Source organism: Polypterus senegalus, chromosome 12 (genome assembly GCF_016835505.1).
Source record: "Polypterus senegalus isolate Bchr_013 chromosome 12, ASM1683550v1, whole genome shotgun sequence".
NCBI lineage: Eukaryota > Metazoa > Chordata > Cladistia > Polypteriformes > Polypteridae > Polypterus > Polypterus senegalus.
In genome coordinates this window covers 87,079,990-87,102,636 of record NC_053165.1, presented here as the reverse complement: position 1 = coordinate 87,102,636, position 22,647 = coordinate 87,079,990, and the positions used below count along the sequence as shown (strand labels likewise).

The window sequence follows — 22,647 nt, the reverse complement described above, 5'->3', positions numbered from 1 at the left end:
AATGTCGGTCGTATAAGTCGAATGCAGAAAACTCATGCTATTGGTCCAAGAGATTACGATATGCTAACACCCACCTGAGAGAGTCATCACGGAGCACACAGCCTTTATTATCTATGTATTGTGCCTACATGACCACACAGTGATAACCGAACTATTCCGAGGTGATGTTTGCACTGATTTGTGTTTTTTGTATCTTATACCCTCTGTAAACTGGGACCCGGACACAGGCAGACGGACAACATAGTTCACCCAACACACGTTTATTTTTACAATATTTTACAATGCACGAACCCCAGTGCCTCTTGCACCGATTCCCCAAAGTCCAGGCCTCTCCGTCACTGTGCCTTTTCTTGGCGCCTCCGTCCTCTCTCCAGCTCTGTCCTCTTCCACCCGACATCCACTAATGACTGGAGGGAGGCGGCCCCTTAAATGGGAACCCGGATGGGCTCCAGCTGCTTCCCGGCACTCTCCTTTGGACACACCCCTGTGTGGCGGAAGTGCCGGTTGTGCACCCGGAAGCCGTCCGGGTGTCTCCTGTTCTCTTCCCCCCATGGGCCCCTACAGGGTTAGGCTTCCAAGCCCTCTACCTGTGGCCCCCAATACAACCAGGGCGATCGCCCCCTCGCGGTCTGGAGGAGGCACAAGCCCTCCTCTGGTCCTCCTGGGCGTCCCGGCTGGACTACACCTCATACACCTTTATCGTAAGAGCATTCCATATCTACGATGGAGCGTTTGATCAGAAGCAAACATGAAGCTGGTTTTAAATTAAAAGTCGTTGAAGTGGCGAAAGAAATTGGTAAGTGCGCTGCTGCAACAAAATTTGATGTGTCTGAGAAACTGATGAGAGATTGGAGGAGGCGAGAAGATGTTTTAAAAAAAAAATTAAGTGTCTCATTTTTGAACGGGCGTATAAGTCGGGGTCTGATTTTATGATCGATTTTTCGGGTTTCAAGACCCAACTTATACGCGAGTATATATGGTAGATAAGTTATAACACATGACGGCTGCAGCTTGGGGAGTTAGGGTAGCGCTAGAACGATATTCTGACAGACTCCGAGAGTTAGGCCTGTTTAGTCTCGAGCAGAGGAGACTCCATGGGGACCTCATTCTTCGCTGGACTCCTGGTAACACTCAAAGCAGATAGTTAGGGTTAGGGTTAGGGTTGCCATGATCTTTGTCCTACCACAATTTGATCATTGAGGTCTACAGAGACTTCCTTGGATTCTCTGTCTTGGTCTTTGGTCCTGCCATGCAGTGTGAATTATGGGACACTGTTTTCACAGGTCCACAAATCAATTCAGTTTGCCTTAGGTGGACTCCGATCAAGTTCTAGAAACATCTCAAGGAGAATTAACACAAACACTCCACAATGTTGGAATGCCACAGCAAAGGTTCTGAATTCTTATGGAATAAGAGATTTCAATTTTCAATTTTTAAAACATTTGAAGACATGTTTTCATATTGTCATTATGGGATATGGAGTGTAGATCGATGGGCAAAAATGGCAAATTGATCCTTTTCAAATTAAATCAACCACAAAAGAAAGTGTTCAGAAAGGGGTCTCAATACATTTTTGAATCCATTGTAGTTGTAGGTTTGATCCAAAAGACAACCATAAAAAAGGGACAGTTTATCCTCCACCACCCTGATTATCACTTTGTCCTTGGCAGGCAGTGGGGTGCGACCTGCAACTCGGAAGTAATGCCAAAGAGGACAACTGTGGTGTGTGCGCGGGAGACTCCTCGACGTGCCGGCTTGTGAGGGGGCAGACCAAGACGCACGTCTCTCCAGAAAAAGGTACAGCTTGCTGGCTTGGGATTTGATACCATCTTCAAAGTTAGTGCCCAGGGGTGCCACACACTGACAGGTTCCCTGTCAACTTGGCGCCCATTTTTACATAGCATGGTTTGCTGCCTGGCTTATGTTTATTTTCCATTTTTATTGCTAATTTTCTTTTGTTTGCTTTGGAATTATTGTTTTGTTTGCATGAATTCTTTCCTACTATTGTTATGTTTGTTTATTATTAAGTATTTATGTATTGTGCATTTAAGTTGTTTGAATCTGGCCGTTGCCCTGTGTTCTGTGGGTAGAACCCTTAAGAGGTGGGGCCACAGTGACATCACTGCAGAGGGACCGCCCCCTCTGCCTTTATATGCAGGTGGAGGAGATGGCTCCAGCAGAATATCACTGAGCATTGAGGGGTTCAGTTCAAGCCTCACATACAGTAAGTTTTGTTTGGATTTCTGGTTTTCTAATTTTTGATTGTTCAGTGGATTTTTACTTTTGATTTTATATTTGGATTTTTTGGCCTTTTTCTTTGCTCTTTCTGTTCTTCATTCTTTTTTTATATAAATTCTTTAATTATAAAGAACAGTCAATCCCCAACTTCCACAGGGGTCATGTTGCTGTTTGTTGAAGTGAAACTCACAGAGCCATTTCAGGATTTATTAGACACGCAGTACCAAGGAGGAGATGACTTGAACTACAGCTGATGATTACACCTCTTATATACACAGAGTTGGTGCCAGGGAGGAAGGACAGGCATCCTTTTTGGAATAAAGGAAGTATTCATGCCTGGCCAGGAGCCCGAAATTGATGGACTGAACAAATGGGTTTACCAGGAGCAGTTTAATGTCCCATATGACAGGTGGCAGTGTACTGCGGGGTTAAACCTGAAATACAGCCCTCTCAGGGTCTTTGGGGACCACCAGAGGGTGCTGTCTTGGGAGGACTGCCCTGGTTTCCACATGACATGGAAATTTTCTGGACAGCCTGGACTGGAGACTGGAAGCAGTTCCTTGGGACCAGTTTAAGACAAAGCCCACTGCCTCACTTTAGCAGAGTAAGAGTTGCTAGGCAGGGGGCAACGCTGTTTTGAAGGAGATGGAGGAACTGTGAATAGTTTATTTTGCTTGTGATTGAATATAGAAACTGTTCTGTCAAATAAATTGGAATTGTGTTGGGTATTGCTGTGAATGTACAGGGTGGTCCAGATCTAATTATGCAGATCCAGATCATCTGGATGACTTTGATTTATGCGTGGACGATTCCAGTTTGGCACAAAGACGATTCTTCATGTCATCACTTCGCACACTTCTTGATGGTTCGGGATTTTTCAGGTGATTTTCTATGTAATGAAACTTAATAAGTTATAGCGTAATAAAAATTGTATAATTAGATCTGGACTACCCTATAGTTAGCTCAGTGGCACCCCCCAGTTAATTACAGAAGTATGTAATCTGTGGGTGTTTCTCATGTCCTTGTAAGTTACTGATAAACGGACCCTCGGAGTCAGAATTCTGCTATAGTAGATTATACTGGCTCTCTTGTCAATACAGTTGGGCTGGGTCACAGATTAGAGGCTTTACTGAAAGCTAAACAGCTAACAGTTACCAAGAATACAAGTCATTCAGTATAATAATTGTAGAACCAAAATTGTATTTAACAGTAAAAATCAACTTTGACAATAGGAAATGGCACCAAGGTAAAAGGCACAAATGTTAATTCATTGAACCTATAGGTAGTGGTGACTTAGGTTCCTATGACCATCACAAACTGTAATTGTTCACTAGAGATTGCTCAAAATACACTTTTCTTCTTTAACCACCAGGGGGCGCCACTGAGCCCCAAACCACAGACACAGTAAAGCCCAGGACATTTCTGGGATAACATAAAAGGTCACACTGTCACAATAATCACCATTTAAAGATCAGTTAAATTAACAACACATCACACCAGTTCTTCCCCTTTTCTTCTTCCCATTAAGTGTTGCCCGGAAGTACTTCCAGAGGTATTCCCGGCTCCAGCTTGAAAAGAGGCCCGCCACCTCACATTGGTGGAGTCAGAGTCAGGAGGCAGCAGGTGTTCCTGCACTTTCGGGTTGTATAGAAAGTAGGGAGGTCCTCCCGGGACAGCGCCCTCTATCGGCACCTGGGGACCCTGATGGGCTTGCACTTTCGGACTCCAACTCCCAAGCACCCCTGTGGGTGTCTTAACGAGGCTGCCACAAGAGGACTACTGCCACCTATTGTATGGAAGATGGAACTGCTTCCAAATTCTGCCTTATGCTGGTCTTTTCCTTTGTTTTGACAGCTAACTTGTCTGTCTTTCTGTTCCGGTCTCCCATCCGGGTAAGAAACTGAACGGGATTCCTATTCTAATTCTACAGTACAATGCATAGAATTCTTTTTAACAAAGCAGTATTTCTGACAATATGCACTTTTTGTAGCACAATATCCCTGAAATAACTCAAAAAATACAATAGTCATTCCCTATAATTCTGTAAACTTTTGTGTGCTAACATTTCAAAAAAATAAAATTTTAGTCACTGCTGTCGGAAGATGGTGAGACTGGCGAGGTCTCCGCATCACCTCTGACACTCTGTCCTTCATGGCTGGTGGATGGCATTGACATACCAGTTTGAAATAATCCACCAGCGACATCTGCCTTGGGCGACCCCTGAGATCCTTAAGAGTTTCAGAGAATGGCACAAAGCAGAGGTGAGCTGACCTTTAACCCTGAGGCCGCGATTTCAGATGTCTATTGTGGCGGAGAGCGGCTTCTGATATTTTGGCACAAAGTTCATCTAACACCTTGATTTTCTCACTAAGCTGCATCACTGACTTTGCACGTTTGGCTTTATAGTCCAAAAGGACTTGCAGTAAGATTTACCCACAAATTTACGACGTTAGCAACGTGAAATTTGAAATGAGGTTACTAAGAAAATCGAGCAAATGCTTGATGTCGATAAAGATAAACACGTGAATTTTGAGATTCAACTGCACAGTCTTTTATTTTGTCCTTCCAGCCCGGAGGTTTACAGTCATCCTCTCCCTTGAAGGGCAATTTTGTGTATTTTGGTCATTTAAGCGTATTTTTGTACATGCAAAGCCGGTGCATCAGGGTTGCTGCCATGGTTGAAGATGTGCAATAAAATGTTTTGGGTGGCCATACATAGGAACACAAAACTTGAAGCTCCTACAGTTTAGGCAATCCAGTAAATGGCACTAGAGCTGTGCAATATCCATAAATATCAGATCTGTAAATTCAGAAATGAAGAGTCTGCTTCATTGGAGTTCTTGAATACCTTTGGTGTTCTGACAACATCCTTGGATTTTCTGGCGAGGGAGTCTGCCAAACTGAGAAGGCCTTGTTTTATTTATGATCGGCAAAATAACAATGGCTGAATAATTTGTATGAAATCGTAAACCTCACGCTTGGCCTTAAGCTGCTCAAGCAGCAGGCGGCACTTCATGCGCTGTAAATCAGTCTCGTTTTTGGAAGATACTGGAATAATGCGAAGGCTGCAGTATTTCTTTTTAATTAAAACATTTTTGCATGTGTTTAAATTTCCAGGAACTCAGGAGACAGGTATTGACAATTCAGCCGAGCAAGTCTTAACACATTAGCAGGTGTCTCGCTGACTCCCTCGCTACTTTGGCCCTCTGGCTTTGTTCCTGTGCTGTTTTAGCAAAGACTTCCAAAGTGACGTTTCACAGCTTCTTTACCGTGTTTTGTTGGTGGATTTTATTGGTAATGTAAGAGCCTTTGCATTTTATTATTCGTTTATTGCCTTAACATGCAATTACTGGGGAAAGGGTTACTGGGAAAAGGCTGTAAGGAAGACACTTGGATCAAGGGTCTCAATAGCTGCTCACGGGGGCACCGCTCCAGTCTCGGGTAATCAGAAGGTAAACTTCATACTGAGTCACGCTGAGAGCGATTACCACATACTGTCAGCATGAGCAGCCGAGAGGAAGGAATGAAGAGCAAGAGAGACTCGTCTGTTATGTCAGCCAAATCAACGATGGCCCAGAGTTTTAAAAAGTGAGTCAATCTGCTTTACATAGAGAGGGAATGATGTGAAAGGCACTATATAATAGATAGACAGATAGATAGACTGCGGTGGTCCAGCGCCCTGCCCGGGGTTTGTTTCCTGCCTTGCGCCCTGTGTTGGCTGGGATTGGCTCCAACAGACCCCCGTGACTCTGTAGTTAGGATATAGCAGGTTGGATAATGGATATATAGATAGATAGATAGATAGATAGATAGATAGATAGATAGATAGATAGATAGTGTGGTAGATAGGGGGCACTCTCGCTCCCTTGAACCCCTGTCCATGACTCCAGACACCAGGTAAAAGTCCTCAAGTTCACTTTATTAATTCGCCACAGTGTACAAAACACACTCTCCACCACTATACTCATAAATCCCACCCATACAATCAATAAACAATCCTCCAGCTCCCAGATGCGTTGCAACCCTTCCACCCAGCTCAGCTCTCCGTCTGGGAGCTCCCACAGTCCTTTATACTCCCTGACCCGGAAGTGTTCCTAGTCAACAGTCCACAAGTCCTTATTCCTTCCGGGTCAGGGTAAATAGTACTTTTTTTTCAACCCGGAAATCCGTCGCTCTTCCTGTGACGAACCTCCGGGTCATAGTGCACGAAGAACTCTTCGGTCCTCCCTGCAGCTCCCTCTCGTGGTCCCCATGGCATCCAGCAGGGCAGTGCATAAAAACTCCATTGACCATGATGCCCTGCTGGTCTTCTGGGGACGTCCATGCTGCAAGGAGGGCTCCACCTGGCGGCTTGGGAGTATTGGCCGGGATAAACGGCCGGCCATCCTCCACAATAAATAGATCGATAGATATGGGACTATATTAGATAGATAGATAGATAGAATAAGAGGCACTATGTGAGATTAAACCCATGTGGAAGGCACACTGTAATAGATAGACAGAGATAGACTGATGTGTAAGGCACTATATGATAGATAGATAGATAGATAGTGAAAGGCACTATATTAGATAGATAGACAGATAAGGCACTATATTAGATAGATAGATAGATAGATATGGCACTATATTAGATAGATAGATAGATAGATAGATAGATAGATAGATAGATAGATAGATAGATAGATAGATAGATATGGCATTATATTAGATAGATAGATAGATAGATAGATATGGCACTATATTAGATAGATAGATAGATAGATAGAATAAGAGGCACTATGTGAGATTAAACCTATGTGGAAGGCACTGTATACTGTAATAGATAGACAGAGATAGACTGATGTGTAAGGCACTATATGATAGATAGATAGATAGATAGATAGATAGATAGATAGATAGATACAGTGGTGTGAAAAACTATTTGCCCCCTTCCTGATTTCTTATTCTTTTGCATGTTTGTCACACAAAATGTTTCTGATCATCAAACACATTTAACCATTAGTCAAATATAACACAAGTAAACACAAAATGCAGTTTTAAATGATGGTTTTTATTATTTAGGGAGAAAAAATCCAAACCTACATGGCCCTGTGTGAAAAAGTAATTGCCCCCTTGTTTAAAAATAACCTAACTGTGGTGTATCACACCTGAGTTCAATTTCCGTAGCCTGATTACTGCCACACCTGTTTCAATCAAGAAATCACTTAAATAGGAGCTGCCTGACGCAGAGAAGTAGACCAAAAGCACTTCAAAAGTTAGACATCATGCCAAGATCCAAAGAAATTCAGGAACAAATGAGAACAGAAGTAACTGAGATCTATCAGTCTGGTAAAGGTTATAAAGCCATTTCTAAAGCTTTGGGACTCCAGCGAACCACAGTGAGAGCCATTATCCACAAATGGCAAAAACATGGAAAAGTGGTGAACCTTCCCAGGAGTGGCCGGCCGACCAAAATTACCCCAAGAGCGCAGAGACGACTCATCCGAGAGGTCACAAAAGACCCCAGGACAACGTCTAAAGAACTGCAGGCCTCACTTGCCTCAATTAAGGTCAGTGTTCACGACTCCACCATAAGAAAGAGACTGGGCAAAACGGCCTGCATGGCAGATTTCCAAGATGCAAACCACTGTTAAGCAAAAGAACATTAGGGCTCGTCTCAATTTTGCTAAGAAACATCTCAATGATTGCCAAGACTTTTGGGAAAATACCTTGTGGACTGATGAGACAAAAGTTGAACTTTTGGAAGGCAAATGTCCCGTTACATCTGGCGTAAAAGGAACACAGCATTTCAGAAAAAGAACATCATACCAACAGTAAAATATGGTGGTGGTAGTGTGATGGTCTGGGGTTGTTTTGCTGCTTCAGGACCTGGAAGGCTTGCTGTGATAGATGGAACCATGAATTCTACTGTCTACCAAAAAATCCTGAAGGAGAATGTCCGGCCATCTGTTCGTCAACTCAAGCTGAAGCGATCTTGGGTGCTGCAACAGGACAATGACCCAAAACACAGCAGCAAATCCACCTCTGAATGGCTGAAGAAAAACAAAATGAAGACTTTGGAGTGGTCTAGTCAAAGTCCTGACCTGAATCCAATTGAGATGCTATGGCATGACCTTAAAAAGGCGGTTCATGCTAGAAAACCCTCAAATAAAGCTGAATTACAACAATTCTGCAAAGATGAGTGAGCCAAAATTCCTCCAGAGTGCTGTAAAAGACTCATTGCAAGTTATCGCAAACGCTTGATTGCAGCTATTGCTGCTAAGGGTGGCCCAACCAGTTATTAGGTTCAGGGGGCAATTACTTTTTCACACAGGGCCATGTAGGTTTGGATTTTTTACTCCTAAATAATAAAACCATCATTTAAAAACTGCATTTTGTGTTTACTTGTGTTATATTTGACTAATGGTTAAATGTGTTTGATGATCAGAAACATTTTGTGTGACAAACATGAAAAAGAATAAGAAATCAGGAAGGGGGCAAATAGTTTTTCACACCACTGTAGATAGATAGATAGATAGATAGTGAAAGGTACTATATTGGATAGAAAGATAGATAGATAGTGAAAGGCACTATATTAGATAGATAGATAGATAGATAGGACACTATTGTATTATAGATAGATGGATGGTGTAGTAGGCAAGATTAAAAATGTATATATTAACATGAAAGGCAATGTATAGAATAGATAGATAGATGTGAAAGGCACTATATGATAGAGACATGCATATTTTTATAGTTAAATAAATTTATATACATAGGCATATACATACACAAGAATGGCTAAGATGGAAGAAAATTTGCAAAGATAGAAAACCTCACACCTAGCAGTCCCGGTCCAGGTGTGGCGCTATACAGATGTATTGCTGTGGTTATAAGGGACCTCCAGTTGTTTTTTGTAGTTTAAAACATTTTACTACGAAGGCAGACAAACAATGCAGTATACCCCCTGAGCTGGGAGGCCATGGGAGTGAGTGGGCAGCAATAAAGGCTGGAGGTTTGCTGCCCTTACCAGAAGATTATCAATAGATGCCAATATGCATGCAGGCACATTGGCACCCTGACAGAGATGGCCCAAAGATGCTCACCCATGCAGCCTGGGGGGCCAGTTTGACAGAAGGACAAAGGGAGACAACCTGGCAGGGCTACATGCTCTCCCGACACACTAGGTGGCAGCACTCTAAGGTGATGTTACCTCTTCGGACACCCACAAGGCATGTCACCAGACGGTGCTGCACATATACGTGATCCATACTTTTTGTGGCATCTGTGTGACCTGGAAGTCCTTCCAACAGGCTACACCCTAGCAGCAGACATACTCCCAGATCTAAGGCAAATGAAGCCTCTCAACCTCATCTAGACGAGTTTGAGTTGGGTGAAAGATGAACAAAGCCCATCTGGGGGGAGTGGAAGAATAAATGAGACAGAAAGAGAAGAGAATCCTTGTGTTTATGCAACAAGAGGCCTTTGTAAAGTACTGTCCATACGTTTTAAGTTGGGACTTGTGTATGTGTGGCTGTGCCTGGGGTTTGGGGTACTGCAACACCCCCTAGTGGTTCACAAAGTATAACAGTTAATGGTTCTGAAGTATCAAGAAGGTGAATTGCATGCAGAGAAGAAGTCCAAATCATGAGGTATCCATTGCCCTGCAGGATTACAAGGACTTTCTTCCATTTTGTTTCTGATTCTTTCCTCCTTGTATCCTGGTAGTTTTTCATGAGAATGTAAGTCGTGGATGACTTTTATTCCTGACAAATCTGTGACTGATTAAGAACAATTACTCCATTTCATAAATTTCTGAAGGAAAATTACACAAAAACAAGGTTACTTTGGGATATCTTAGGAATCTGGTTTTGCAGTTTTCTGTTGTCATGGAACGGCTCCAAAACGGCTCCGTAACTCTCGTACTCGACACCTTTTACAATCATGCAGGCTCTGGAAATCGAGCCAGCCTCTTTAAATTCCAAATGGAGACGGAGACGTGTGCCAGTTGAGGACAACTGAAGGAATGTATTTAACTGGAGTTAATTACTTAGATTATTTACAGAATTCAAATTACAGGACTGCTGTTTAAATGTGAACATTTGATTTTTGGTATAGAGACCTCACCAGGCAGACAGCTGGTATCAAGTCTAACTGATCAGTTGACTGGCAGTAGGGGGCGCTGCTGAGGACCCAAACACATTAGACAAGGACAGGCCATGGAGCACAACAAAGCTCGGGAGTCCCTTTGAATTAATTCTTCAAAAATGACGTCAAGTCGAGTTGTAAAGGTCCCTAAAGTCCTACTGTCCACCACACTACTTGGTCACTTATGGTCCATGTGTCTGGGGTTCTCTATGTGAAAAAAAACTTCCTAATGTTTGCATGAAATTTACCCTTCACAAGTTTCCATCTGTGCTCCTGTGTTCTTGATGAACTCATTTTAAAATCCCCGTCTCAATCCACTGGACTAATTCTCTTCATCATTTTAAACACTTCAGTCAGGTCTCTTCTTCATCTTCTTCTGCTCAAACTGTAAAGGCTCAGCTCTTTTAGTCTTTCCTCATAACTCGTCCCCTGTAGCCCTGAATCAGCCTCGTCGCTCTTCTCTGGACTTTCTCTTGTGCTGTTGTGTCCTTTTTGTAGCCTGAAGACCAAAACTGCACTCAGGACTCCAGATGAGGCCTCACCAGTGTGTTATAAAGCTTGAGCAGAACCTCCTGTGACTTGTACTCCACACGTCAAGGCGCTATATAACCTGACATTCTGTTAGCCTTCTTAATGGCTTTTGAACACCATCTGGCAGTTAATATTGTAGAGTCCACTAAGACTCCTAAATCCTTCAATTTCCAGACCTTCCATTGTGTATTCAAACCTGACATTTTTACTTCCCACATATAATACTTTACATTTACTAACATTAAACAGTTAACAAGTTCAACTCCTTCAGCCTTTCCTCATAACTCATCCTCTGTAGCCCTGAATCAGCCTCATTGCTCTTCTCTGGACTTTCTCTTGTGCTGTTGTGTCCTTTTTGTAGCCTGGAGACCAAAACTGCACACAGGACTCCAGATGAGGCCTCACCAGTGTGTCATAAACCTCCTGTGACTTGTAGTCCACACATCAAGGCGCTATATAACCTGACATTCTGTTAGTCTTCTTAATGGCTTCTGAACACTGTCGGGAAGTCGATAGCTTAGAGTCCACTGTGACTCCAAAATCCTTTGATTTCCAGACCTCCCATTGTGTATTCAAACCTCACATTTTTACTTCCTATGTGTAGTAATTTATATTTTCTAATATTAAACAGTTAACAGGTTCAGCTCCTGAATCAGCCTCGTCGCTCTTCTCTGGGCTTTCTCTTGTGCTGTTGTGTCCTTTTTGTAGCCCGAAGACCAAAACTGCACACAGGACTCCAGATGAGGCCTCACCAGTGCATACCTGAGGGTCTTCTCTGGTGATGCTCTGCCAAGCCTCTCATGCAGCCATCTTCAGCTCCTGCTTGTTTCGGGGGGCTTGTCCCCTTCTGTTTTCTCTTCAGCATATGGAAGGCCGGATTAATTGGATTTCGATTGGGTGACTGGCTTGGCCATTCAAGAATTTTCCTTTTGTTTAGTTTTGATAAACTCCTGTGTGGCCTCAGCAGTGTGTTTGGATCATTATCTTGTGTGGGATGAAGTGCTGTCAAGGTGTTTGGAGTCCTTGACTGGAACCTGAGCAGATCAGATGTTTCCACACACCTCAGAATTCATTATGTGTCTGCTGTCAGCAGTTCCAACACCAATGAAGAGAAGTGTGCCAGGACCTGTGGCTGCCATACATGCCCAAGCCATAACACCCCCAGCACCATGTGTAACAGATGAGGTGGTCTGCTTTGGATCTTAGGCAGTTCCATCTCATCTCCACACTTTGCCATCACTCTGATGAGGTTCATCTTTGTCTCGTCTGTCCACAAGACATTTTCCCAGAATTCTGCAGGGTCCTTTTTCACAAACTGTAATCTGGCCATTCTGTTTTTGTGGTTTGCCTTTTGCAATGTGTCCTCTGTGTTTGTGTTCATGAAGTCTTCTGCTGATAATTGTCTCTGACACACACACATCTCCCCCTGAAGACTGTGTGTGATCTGTGACAGGCTTTCTGTTGCACATCCGTTGAACGACACTAATTACCTCTTGGACATTTGTGTCTTTTTCAATATCTATTAGAAGTCCAATCATTTCTGTGCCTTTTCGGTTATTGCCACCGTGTGTCTTCCATGTGGCATCATCAGAGATGTGGATTCCAAGATATTTCCAGGAAGATGCTCTCTCTACAGGTTCTTCGTTAATTGAAAGTGGGTTCATTGGCTCTTCTCTCCTGTTGTCTGTGTCTCCTGAAGTCCACAACAAGCTCTTTCGTCTTCTTTGTGTTAAGATTGCTTCATGCAGACATTCTTGGCCTCCTCTCTGTAGGCTGTAGGCTCTGTAAGCACTTTGAGCTACATTTTTTTGTATGAAAATGTGCTATATAAATAAATGTTGTTGTTGTTGGTTGTCTCATCATTGTCTTTGATGACCAATAACAGCTGTGCCATCTGCTAATTTTATGATGACAGTGGTGCCATGTGGGGTAGAGAAGAGGACTAAGGACACAGCCTTGTGGAGCCCCAGTACTGACTGAGAAAGTAGAAGATGAAATGGCACCAAAAAGTCCACATCCAGGTGAAGTGCTGTAAGCTGACAACGAGTAGCTTGGAAACCATTTTCTGTAGGATGATGATGCTAAAAACTGACCTATAATCTGTGAAGAGAACCCTGGTGTAAGTGTTGGGCTTATCTAGATGAGTCAAAATTGTATGGAGTAATGTGACAATGGCATCCTCCGCAGATCAAGTGGAGTGATATGGATGATGATGTTGGTGCATCAAAGGCGGGAATCAAGACTTGATGTGCTTTAAGATGAGCTTTTCAAGGTAATAACAACTGCTGACTCGTTCATCGATTTGTGGTCTTGGAGGAAAAGCAGGGCTTGCATGGTGAGAAAGTGCAGTGTTTGATGTGTGACACGTGAAGAAATGGCGCCATTGCTCTGAAAGCCAATGTGTGGCCTGATTTGTATTGCTGTTTCTCATGCAACACGTTTCTTGTTTTCTGTAGCTGAAGAAACTGCGATTGCTGTGCCCTATGGAAGTCGAAATGTCAGAATCACCGCTAAAGGGCCTGGTCACCTTGGTAAGTAGAATTTGGAAACATTGCCAGGAAATATTTGGAATTCAGTGTCATATGTGTTGTGATTCCGTATGTTGGTTTTTGAATGTTTGTTTTGTTATGTTACTTTTCATGATGTGATTTTTGAGACACAGAGTCTGATTTTTGCAAATTAATTATCATTTATTAGAAATTATTTCTGAAATATATATTATATTATATTATATTATATTATATTATATTATATTATATTATATTATATTATATTATATTATATTATATTATAATATATGTGTCTGAGAAGTTAGCTGGTTGGCATCATCAATGCCCTCTACAAGAACCGACTTTCTGCTCATTTGCTCATTTACATTTCACCTTGGAGATAAATACAGTCTATCTATCTATCTATCTATCTATCTATCTATCTATCTATTGTGACAGAAAGGGGGCGCTGTCATCCCCTTGAACCCTCAGACTAGATGCCAGACACCAGATAAAAGTCCAAATTATTAATTTATTTGAACTAAACAGTGCACAAAGCACCCTCCAATCCACAATACTAAAAAATAAACAATTCCACAATACAATAATCAATCCTCCACTCTCCCAGACGCGTTGCCACCCTCCCACCCAGCTCAGCTCAACTCTGGGATCTCCCATAGTCCTTTATATAGTCTGTGACCCGGAAGTGCTTCTGAACCCTCAGTCCATGTGACTTCCTAGCACTTCCGGGTCAGATCAAAACTCTTCTTCTTCTAGTCACTATGTGAGATTAAACCCATTACTCTGAGTTGGGTTAGTTGAGTCCAAGATTTTTCATTTCTTTAGTCATCTCCTTTTTGCCTTTTTGTGAATCACTCCTGACACTCCTGTCCTGATTTTAGTGAGCTGCTAAATTTGGAAATTAACAAAACCAAGTGTCTTTTTTCTATTATCTATGAAGACCCCATTTTCTCCCAAACCACTGATGTTGTCTTATTTAATTCAAGTGATCCTCATCTCAGATGATATGCCTTCTGTCTTCTAGTTATTGAGTCAAATACGTTACAAGGGAAGAAAGAAGAGCACACATTCAGTTCTCCAGGCTCGTTCCTCATTGAAAATACAAATGTTGAGTTCCAGAAAGGCCCGGATAGGCAGACCCTGAGAATCCAAGGGCCTCTAGTGGCTGATTTTATTGTAAAGGTAAGCTAAGGACATTTTTTTGATCAGATTTTACTTTCTAACACCCTTTTAACTTCTTGCTTGATATTTGTATACCTGCCTGATCCAATTCAGGATCCCTGGGAGTCTTTGCCTCTCCTGGCAGTGTCAGGCACAACACAAGGATCGGCCTTGGACAAGGTGCCAGCCCAGTGTAGGGCCAACTCACACACACAAACATTTAACCATAATGAGAAGGGGACAATTAGGAACCACCAAGTAACTTAACCTGGACATGCTGAAGCATATTGGGAGCTTTGAGGGTTGATTGGCCTGAAACTGGTTTCACTGGGTATTTTTAAAGGTTTTATCATTAAGTAGACCCACACAGTGCACAGATAATCATTTCTTTGACAGACAGGAGGAGCAACAGTGCTGTTGTGTGACAATCTGCTGCTCACCATCAGTTGCCATAGTGTAGTGTAAATGTGCAGACTGGGGCAGATCAGGGTGTGTGCCACCCATTCGTTGACAAAATTCTTTATAATAAAGTGTTAGTGGTGTTTTGTAAGTGTTATTATGAACAAATAAAGCATTTGTAATAACTAGTAGGTCATGTTACTGTGACAGTAAGTAAGTAGTAGATATGCTATAGGGTCCACTATAATAAAGTGTCATTGATGATCTGTAAATCTTCTGAAGACCAAACAAAGCATTTATAGTAGATGCATTATATGCTATCACTATAGTAAAGTCTTGCCTGGACTGGGTGATGGGCAAGATCATGGGGTCCAGCGGCTGTGGGGCATCTGTTAGTAAAGAAAGATTCACTGATCTTGGCTTTGCAGACGATGATGTGATCTTCACGGAGTCGATGGAGGCTCAGATTGAGGTCTGAGGGGTCTGAGTGTCTGAGCTTGCGAGTATCCTGATAAAATCCAACATCCAGGCCTTTAAGGACCTCTTGGGCACGACCATCAGCAGTGTGTCCATCTGCAGAGAGAGTGTCGACTTCGTCGAAAGGTTTACTTACGTTCGCAGTGATATTCATGTGACTCTGGTGACTCTTCTTATGAAGTCAGTAGATGGATTGGGAGAGCATGGGGGGTCTTGAGGTCACTGGAAAGGTGTGTGTGGTGCTCCCGATATCTATGCAAAAGGACAAAGGTCCAAGTCTTTAGAGTCCTGCTGCTTACTGTTTGTGAGACATGGACGCTATCCAGTGACCTGAGATGAAGAATGGACTCCTTGAAACGCTGTGTCTCTTCAGAGGGTTCTTGTTTACCACTGATCTGACTTTGTTTTGCTCACGGAGTCCTGAATGAGGAACATGACCCGCATTGTGAGGAAGCGTCAGTTACGGCACTACAGCCATGTGGCGTGATTACCTGAGGGTGATCCGGCTCACAGAACCCTCATTGTTGAGGACCCGAGCAGATGGACCAGGACAAGGAGACGCCCATGTGACACCTGGCTGGAGCAGATAGCGGGTCATTTCCTGAGAGTGGGACTGGACCGCGTGTCTGCCTCGGGGGATACCAAGCTGTTTCGTTGTGTACCAGTGCGTGCTCCCCAACCTGACCTAACCTGGCTATAATAAAATGCTTTATAATACCCAATAATGCCTTGGTAAAGGTCATGTTAATGTTACCAGTTGATGCACTGTAGGGCCTCCTATAATAAAGTGTCATCGATGATCTGCAAATCTTCTGAAGACCAAGCAAAGCATTTGTAATAATTAGTAGATATATTATATGTTATATATTGGGTCACTGCTTTTTGCAGATGATGTTGTCCTGTTTGCTTCATCAGGCCGTGATCTTCAGCTCTCTCTGAATCGGTTTGCAGCTGAGTGTGAAGCGGCTGGGATGGGATTCAGCACCTCCAAATCCGAGACCATGGTCCTCAGCCGGAAAAGGGTGGAGTGCCCTCTACAGGGTTGGGAGCGAGATCCTGCCCCAAGTGGAGGAGTTCAAGTATCTCGGGGTCTTGTTCATGAGTAAAGGAAGAATGGAGCGTGGATCGGTGCGGTGTCAACAGTGATGCGGGCTCTGCCTCAGTCTGTCGTGGTGAAAAAGGAGCTGAGCCGTAAGGCAAAGCTCTCCATTTACCAGTTGATCTACGTTCCTACCCTCACCTATGGTCATGGGTAGTGACCGAAAGAACGAGATTGCAAATACAAGCGGCTGAAATGAGTTTCCTCCGCAGGCTGTCTGGGCTTTCCCTTAAAGACAGGGTGAGATGCTCAGTCATCTGGGAGGAGCTCAGAGTAGAGCCGCTGCTCCTCCACATCAATGGAGTCAGATGAGGTGGCTCGGGCATCTGATCAGGATGCATCCTGGACGCCTCCCTGGCGAGATGTTCCGGGCACGTCCAACCGGGAGCAGGCCCCGGGGAAGACCCAGGACACGCTGGAGGGTCGCCTCAGGATTCAACCAGAAGAGCTAGAAGAAGTGGCCGGGGATTGGAAAGTCTAGGCATCTCTGCTCAAGCTGCTACCCCCGTGACCCGACCTCGGATCAGCGGAAGAGGATGGATGGATTATATGTTATCATTATAATAAAATGCCATTTGTACTTTATATTGAAGCCTTAGTGAAGGTCACATTACTGCCACAGTAAGTAACTAGTCAATGCACTTTAGGTAGCCCCTATAAAATAAAACAGTCATCGGTGCCCTGTAATCCCTTTGCAAAAGGAGACACAACAATGTGAAAGCATTGGGGCACCACCCTGGTGACCCCAAATAATTGGAGGTTTGCACAAAAACAAAAGCACTCAACAAGTTGTGGAAACGTCTCTGCAGACGAGAGATCAAAACAGAACCAACTCCAAGATGGCTGAACTGCTGGTCATAATGGCTTCCAGGCAGGAAGGAGCGGGGCCTAGGAAATAGGACAACGGCAGTGACATCAGCGGAGGAGTGGCTGTCAGTCTTCTGTTCTGCGGAGGGAGGAAGAGAGTGAAGGCATTAGCAAACAGCGCCAACCCCTGGCTTGGAGGGTAATTACCATCCCCTGAGCCCTTAAGTCGTCACTCAAGTATCGTTTGTGACACCCTGTTAAGACTTAGCAAAGCACTCGTATAACAGTAAAGTGCCGTTTGTACTTTTTATAAGACGGAATGAAGCCTTGTCACTGTAACAGTAGGTGACTTGTAGATGTACTGTAGCGCCCCCACCCCATAATAAAGTGTCTCGATAAATGTAATTAAGCCCGAGTGTGGCCTTTGCTGACGTCTTCTTACACAGCCATAACCGACCGATACGCACTCCTAGGTAGCCCCCCGTGCGTCGTCTTTTATCTCCTTATATCAGCTCACACAGCAGTTCAGATGTTCCCCGACGTTGCCCCCCCTCATGTTTTTGTTCTCCCTTAATGTCCGTCTCTGTTTCTTTTAACGATCACATAATGATCCCCCACACTACAGGCAGTTAGTCGGCTCGCTTCAGAGGCTTTAATGTAGCAAGTACGTTAGGAAGGACACGCATGACTCATTTGAACGGCTAAATTGAACCCGCATGCCGCGATTGGGCCAGTCATCCTCGTCTCCGCCGTAAATCTGAAGGATCTTCCACTTAATGTATGAGATGCTGCAGTAAATATGGAACAAGTGATGTAATTCTGTTTTGAATTTGGATGGCTTCCCGTTGTACAAATTAATCACAAATTATCCACATCACTGATGTTTATGTTACCAAATAGACGGCTTTGGTGTATTAATATTATTTGCCAGTTATTTGTTTAATTTTTTTTTTTTTTTTTTCTGACATGGATAATAAAGAGCTCTTGGCTTTGAAGACGTGCTGTGTTGTTTCAAGGCTAATTGGGGCGTAATATCGAGTTGGAGATGAATGGCCAGACATTGAATTTGCAAACAGCAAGTGTGCTGAAGCTTACTAGGTCATCGCCGTTGTTTATTTCATCCAGTTCGCAATTAACTCTGTCTGAGACGGAGCCCGACTGAGAGAAATTTGAGGATGCAGTGGCTATTAAGGCCCGGGGTGGTCCAGCTGTTCATTTACAGGGCTGCTGGTTAACATGAGGAGCGAGGCCAGGAACAAACCCTGGATGGGACGTCAGACCGTCACAGATGGGACTCTGGCGACTGCCATTATTTTGAAAGGAGATTTTCACGTTTTTCCCTTGGTTTGACCGTACTCATTAATTACTCTTCCGTTTATATGCTGTGATGGAATCAACCCGGGGTGTCGGCGAACCCCAAACCCCAACACGAACAGCCCCAGGTTCAAATCATGGAAGATTTATTAAACACACCGCCACAAAGTTGCAAAAGCACCCAAAAACAGGTTTGCTCACTCTCTCTCTCCACAATACCCCTCTACTTTTCACCACCGGTGAGAGTGTTGCCCTATGTCCTCCCAGCTCCAACTCGCCTGTATTAGGAAGTGCGGTCCCTTTTACTGAGGACACCCAGGGCCACTGCCCGATGGAAGTACTTCTGGCTCATATGGAGGTCCCGTATTTTGGGGAGCGCATCTCCATGCAGTGCCACCCTTGCAGCACCTATGGACCCCAGCAGGGCTGTGCTGCCGGACTACAACTCCCAGCATTCCCTGCTGGTTCCTGAATGGGCACCAATACGGGGGGCTGCTGCCATCTAGTGCTTGGAGGGGGTGGTAAACATCCCTCCGGGGACATACCTCCCCTGTCTTCTTCCTTTGTCGTGGCCAGGGAAGGTATAAAGTCCATGTCTGGTCAGGACCAGATTATTCAGGGCTTCCCACCCAGGTAAAGAAACATTTAATATTGTTGGGATGTCCGTCCACCTGTTAGGGCTGCCTAGTCCGGGTGTGACCTCCTTGCCTCTCTAGTGCAGGATACCTTTACTTTCCCAGGGGACTACTGGCCGGGGTGCTTGTCCATCCAGTGTGCCTCCTACAATGTAATCTACTACATCAGGGTTTGGCTCTGGGCCCTTTCTTATTTGCAATGGTGATGGACAGGTTGACAGACAAGATTAGACAGGAGTCCTCGTGGACTGTGATGTTTGCTGATGACATTGTGATCTGTAGCGAGAGTAGGGAGAAGGTTGAGGAGACCCTGGAGAGGTGAAGATATGAGAGGAGAGGAATGAAGGTCAGTAGGACCACCAAGACAGAATACATGTGTGTGAATGAGAAGGAGGTCAGTGGAATGGTGAGGATGAGGGAGTAGAGATGGTGAAGGTGGATGAGTTTAAATACTTGGGATCAACAGTACAGCATAATGGGGATTGTGGAAGAGAGGTGAAGAAGAGAGTGCAGGCAGAGTGGAGTGGGTGGAGAAGAGTGTCAGGAGTGATTTGTGACAGACGGGTATCAGCAAGAGTGAAAGGGAAGGTCTACAGGACCTACAGGGCTGGAGACGGTGGCACTGACCAGAAAGCAGGAGACAGAGCTGGAGGTGGCAGAGTTAAAGATGCTAAGATTTGCATTGGGTGTGACGAGGATGGACAGGATTAGAAATGAGGACATTAGATGGTCAGCTCAGGTTGGACAGTTGAGGGACAAAGTTTCGCAGCCATCTTCATTCACCACAGGGTGACAACTCATACTAAACTGCAAGGCCAGCCAGAACTTGTCACATGACACTCTCAAACACGCCCAATGACTACTTCCCCCCCACCGTTTCCAACGAAAATACAAAAGTACGGAAACTTTTTGAACGTTCCTCATATGTTGATGTGACATTAGCTTTGCTGTAGGACTTGGTCACCTTTGAGTCACTTTTTGTATTCTTTCCATTGTCACAAGAACGTGTTTTAAACATCATGAAGGTTTGGGGCAGGCAGCTGTATATTGTTCAAGGGCTGCAAAATTGAAGTTTAAACTGAACAGAGATGTTCACAGATGTGAGTCCAAAAGAGAACTGAAATTATTGAGACAACATGGCGGCTTTAAAGGCCAGTCAAGAAAATTTCGTCAACCGGAAGTGACGTCATCGGTGGCGCCGGTACCCTGCGGGATTTCCCGTGGACAGTCTAGAAGAGACTCAGAGAGACAGTCAGTGCACCCCGCCGCCCCCTGGTCTGGCGTGGAATTGCTATCATTTAGACCCTTCCGCTGTCTCCCAGTCGCACGTGTGTGACACCATGTTCTTCTCCATCCTTTGAGGAGAATTAGGTTTACGCGATGCACAACTTTCCTGTTCTGACCGTCGGGAGTAGGAAGTCTCTTCTCAAATGTCACTTCTTGATGTGTGATGTGAGTGCTGTGCCATCGAGTCTCGAAGTCTGAAGCAGTTTTCAGATGTCTGGATTAATGTCTGTATTCTTTTATGTCCATCACAGGTCCGATATGTTTCTCCTCGGGATACGCTGGTCCAGTTTCTATATTACCAGCCCATCAGCCATCAGTGGAAGGAGACTGACTTTTTTCCTTGCACCGTGACTTGTGGAGGAGGTAATCATAAGTGTTAGAATTGTTGCTGCCTTCATTTTTTGTGGTGAATGAAAATGGATGATATTTTTAGACCCCTTTTATTGATCATCGAAAAGTATGAAAGGTTCTATCTATTAATAGGCCCAGGTGAGACCGTTGCACATGGCTGATCTTCGGTAGTTTCTTTGTTCCTGTGACCTGCTCTGTCACCCCAGAGCCCCAACTGTGGTCACTCATGTAGAGTTAAGTTAAACGCATCGTTGGAATGATCCCTTGCAGCCAAAAAGTTCTACGCAATTAATAGCGGAATGATGTTTTATTAGCACAGAAAATATGAAAAACGAGCATCCAGCTTACTGACAAAATAATGTCAATACTTGAGAAAATGAGGCCTACAAGGTGTGTGTGTTGACGTGATTATGCCTTGTAATGGGGTGAATGATGAGGCAAGGCGTTTCCAAGAATAATTGTGGTGCCAATTGGGCAAAACCCCATTTAATTCAAACGATAATCGCTCTTGATGGCAGGATACTGACAAGTCAGTAAATTGGTCACGTGGCATTCACGGAGACCCTCTGTCTCCAGCGAGGTTAGGTCCAAATGAGACACCATCTTCCATGGCTTTTTGGCTCCGTTGCCCTTCAAGGGGAGGTTTCTCAATGCTTTGGCGAACAAAGGAGACAAATCTGTCTCTCACGTCCCAGGGTGGTACCATATACCTTAGGTAAGCCGGAAGACGATCCTCCAGTGCGTGACTGCATATAACTGTTTTGATTTGAATGTACTTTTGTAAGAAAGAGAGTGTGGGGCCTCCTAAAGGATACCACAAGTCAGGCCAGGACGTGGCCTCCACCCAGGCAGCCTGACCTCCTGACTCCACAGGGAGGCTTCGGCCTACTCAGGATCAAAATGTCTCTTTAAATTCCAAAAAAAAGGATATCAAACATACACATAAATGCCCATCTGGAAAAAGGAATCCTAAGTGTAGAATTTCTGTTGGTCTGAGTGTTTGAAATTCATTTGGGAATGATTTTGTTATTTTTCCTGTTTATTGTTTATGCAACGCAAATCACGGGTCATCACGTGACTGCAGTCGTCATATCTGAAATGCCGCCGGACTCTTCACTGTAAGAAATTATCCTACAGTTAGAGAAAAAAATTAAACAACAATATCTAGTGTTAGTTAGTTTACAGTGTAAGTAAGCCGGGTGCTGAGTTGATTTTGGTTTTCGATCTTTTCTTTGCTCTGAATTTTCATTTGTATTGCACAATATTTGTAGTCTAGCATAGACTACGCTCTCCTTTTCCTGTCGCCACTCCCAATAAATCCAGAGAATTAGGCTTGTTAAAGTAAGGACAAAGCCAACAAGGTATTTGTATACATGCAAGAATATATTCATGCAGTCTCAAAAAACACAAAGGGCACAAATGGACAGAAAGGGTTTGCCCAGAAAAGCATTCCAGAAGTCCCAATACACAATCCAATAATCGGAAATCAAGAGTCGAAGAAAATAAACCCAATGAACCAGAAAATCCAACACTTACGATGACTTGCACTCTTAAGAACTTCAATGGATCTCTAAAGTATCCACTCTCAGCTTTAGTGGTGACATCAGGGTGATCCCAAAATTCTTGGTGAGTTCCACAAACATGTGACAATATTCAAGAAATTAATTGAACCCACGGCAATATAACCCGAGATGAATAATAACATCCCATC

At 43.9% G+C, this 22,647-nt stretch overlaps 1 protein-coding gene across 2 annotated transcripts in view; it reads left to right on the top strand.

The window, feature by feature from the left end:
• adamtsl3 (ADAMTS-like 3) overlaps positions 1-22,647 on the top strand; it is a 486,079-nt gene that overhangs the window by 323,734 nt on the left and 139,698 nt on the right. For both annotated transcript variants that reach the window (XM_039772774.1, XM_039772775.1), the window contains exons 7-10: positions 1,671-1,797; positions 13,353-13,427; positions 14,431-14,588; positions 20,837-20,948. In XM_039772774.1, the coding sequence (XP_039628708.1) occupies positions 1,671-1,797; positions 13,353-13,427; positions 14,431-14,588; positions 20,837-20,948 (472 nt within the window). The remainder of the gene's footprint in view (positions 1-1,670; positions 1,798-13,352; positions 13,428-14,430; positions 14,589-20,836; positions 20,949-22,647) is intronic.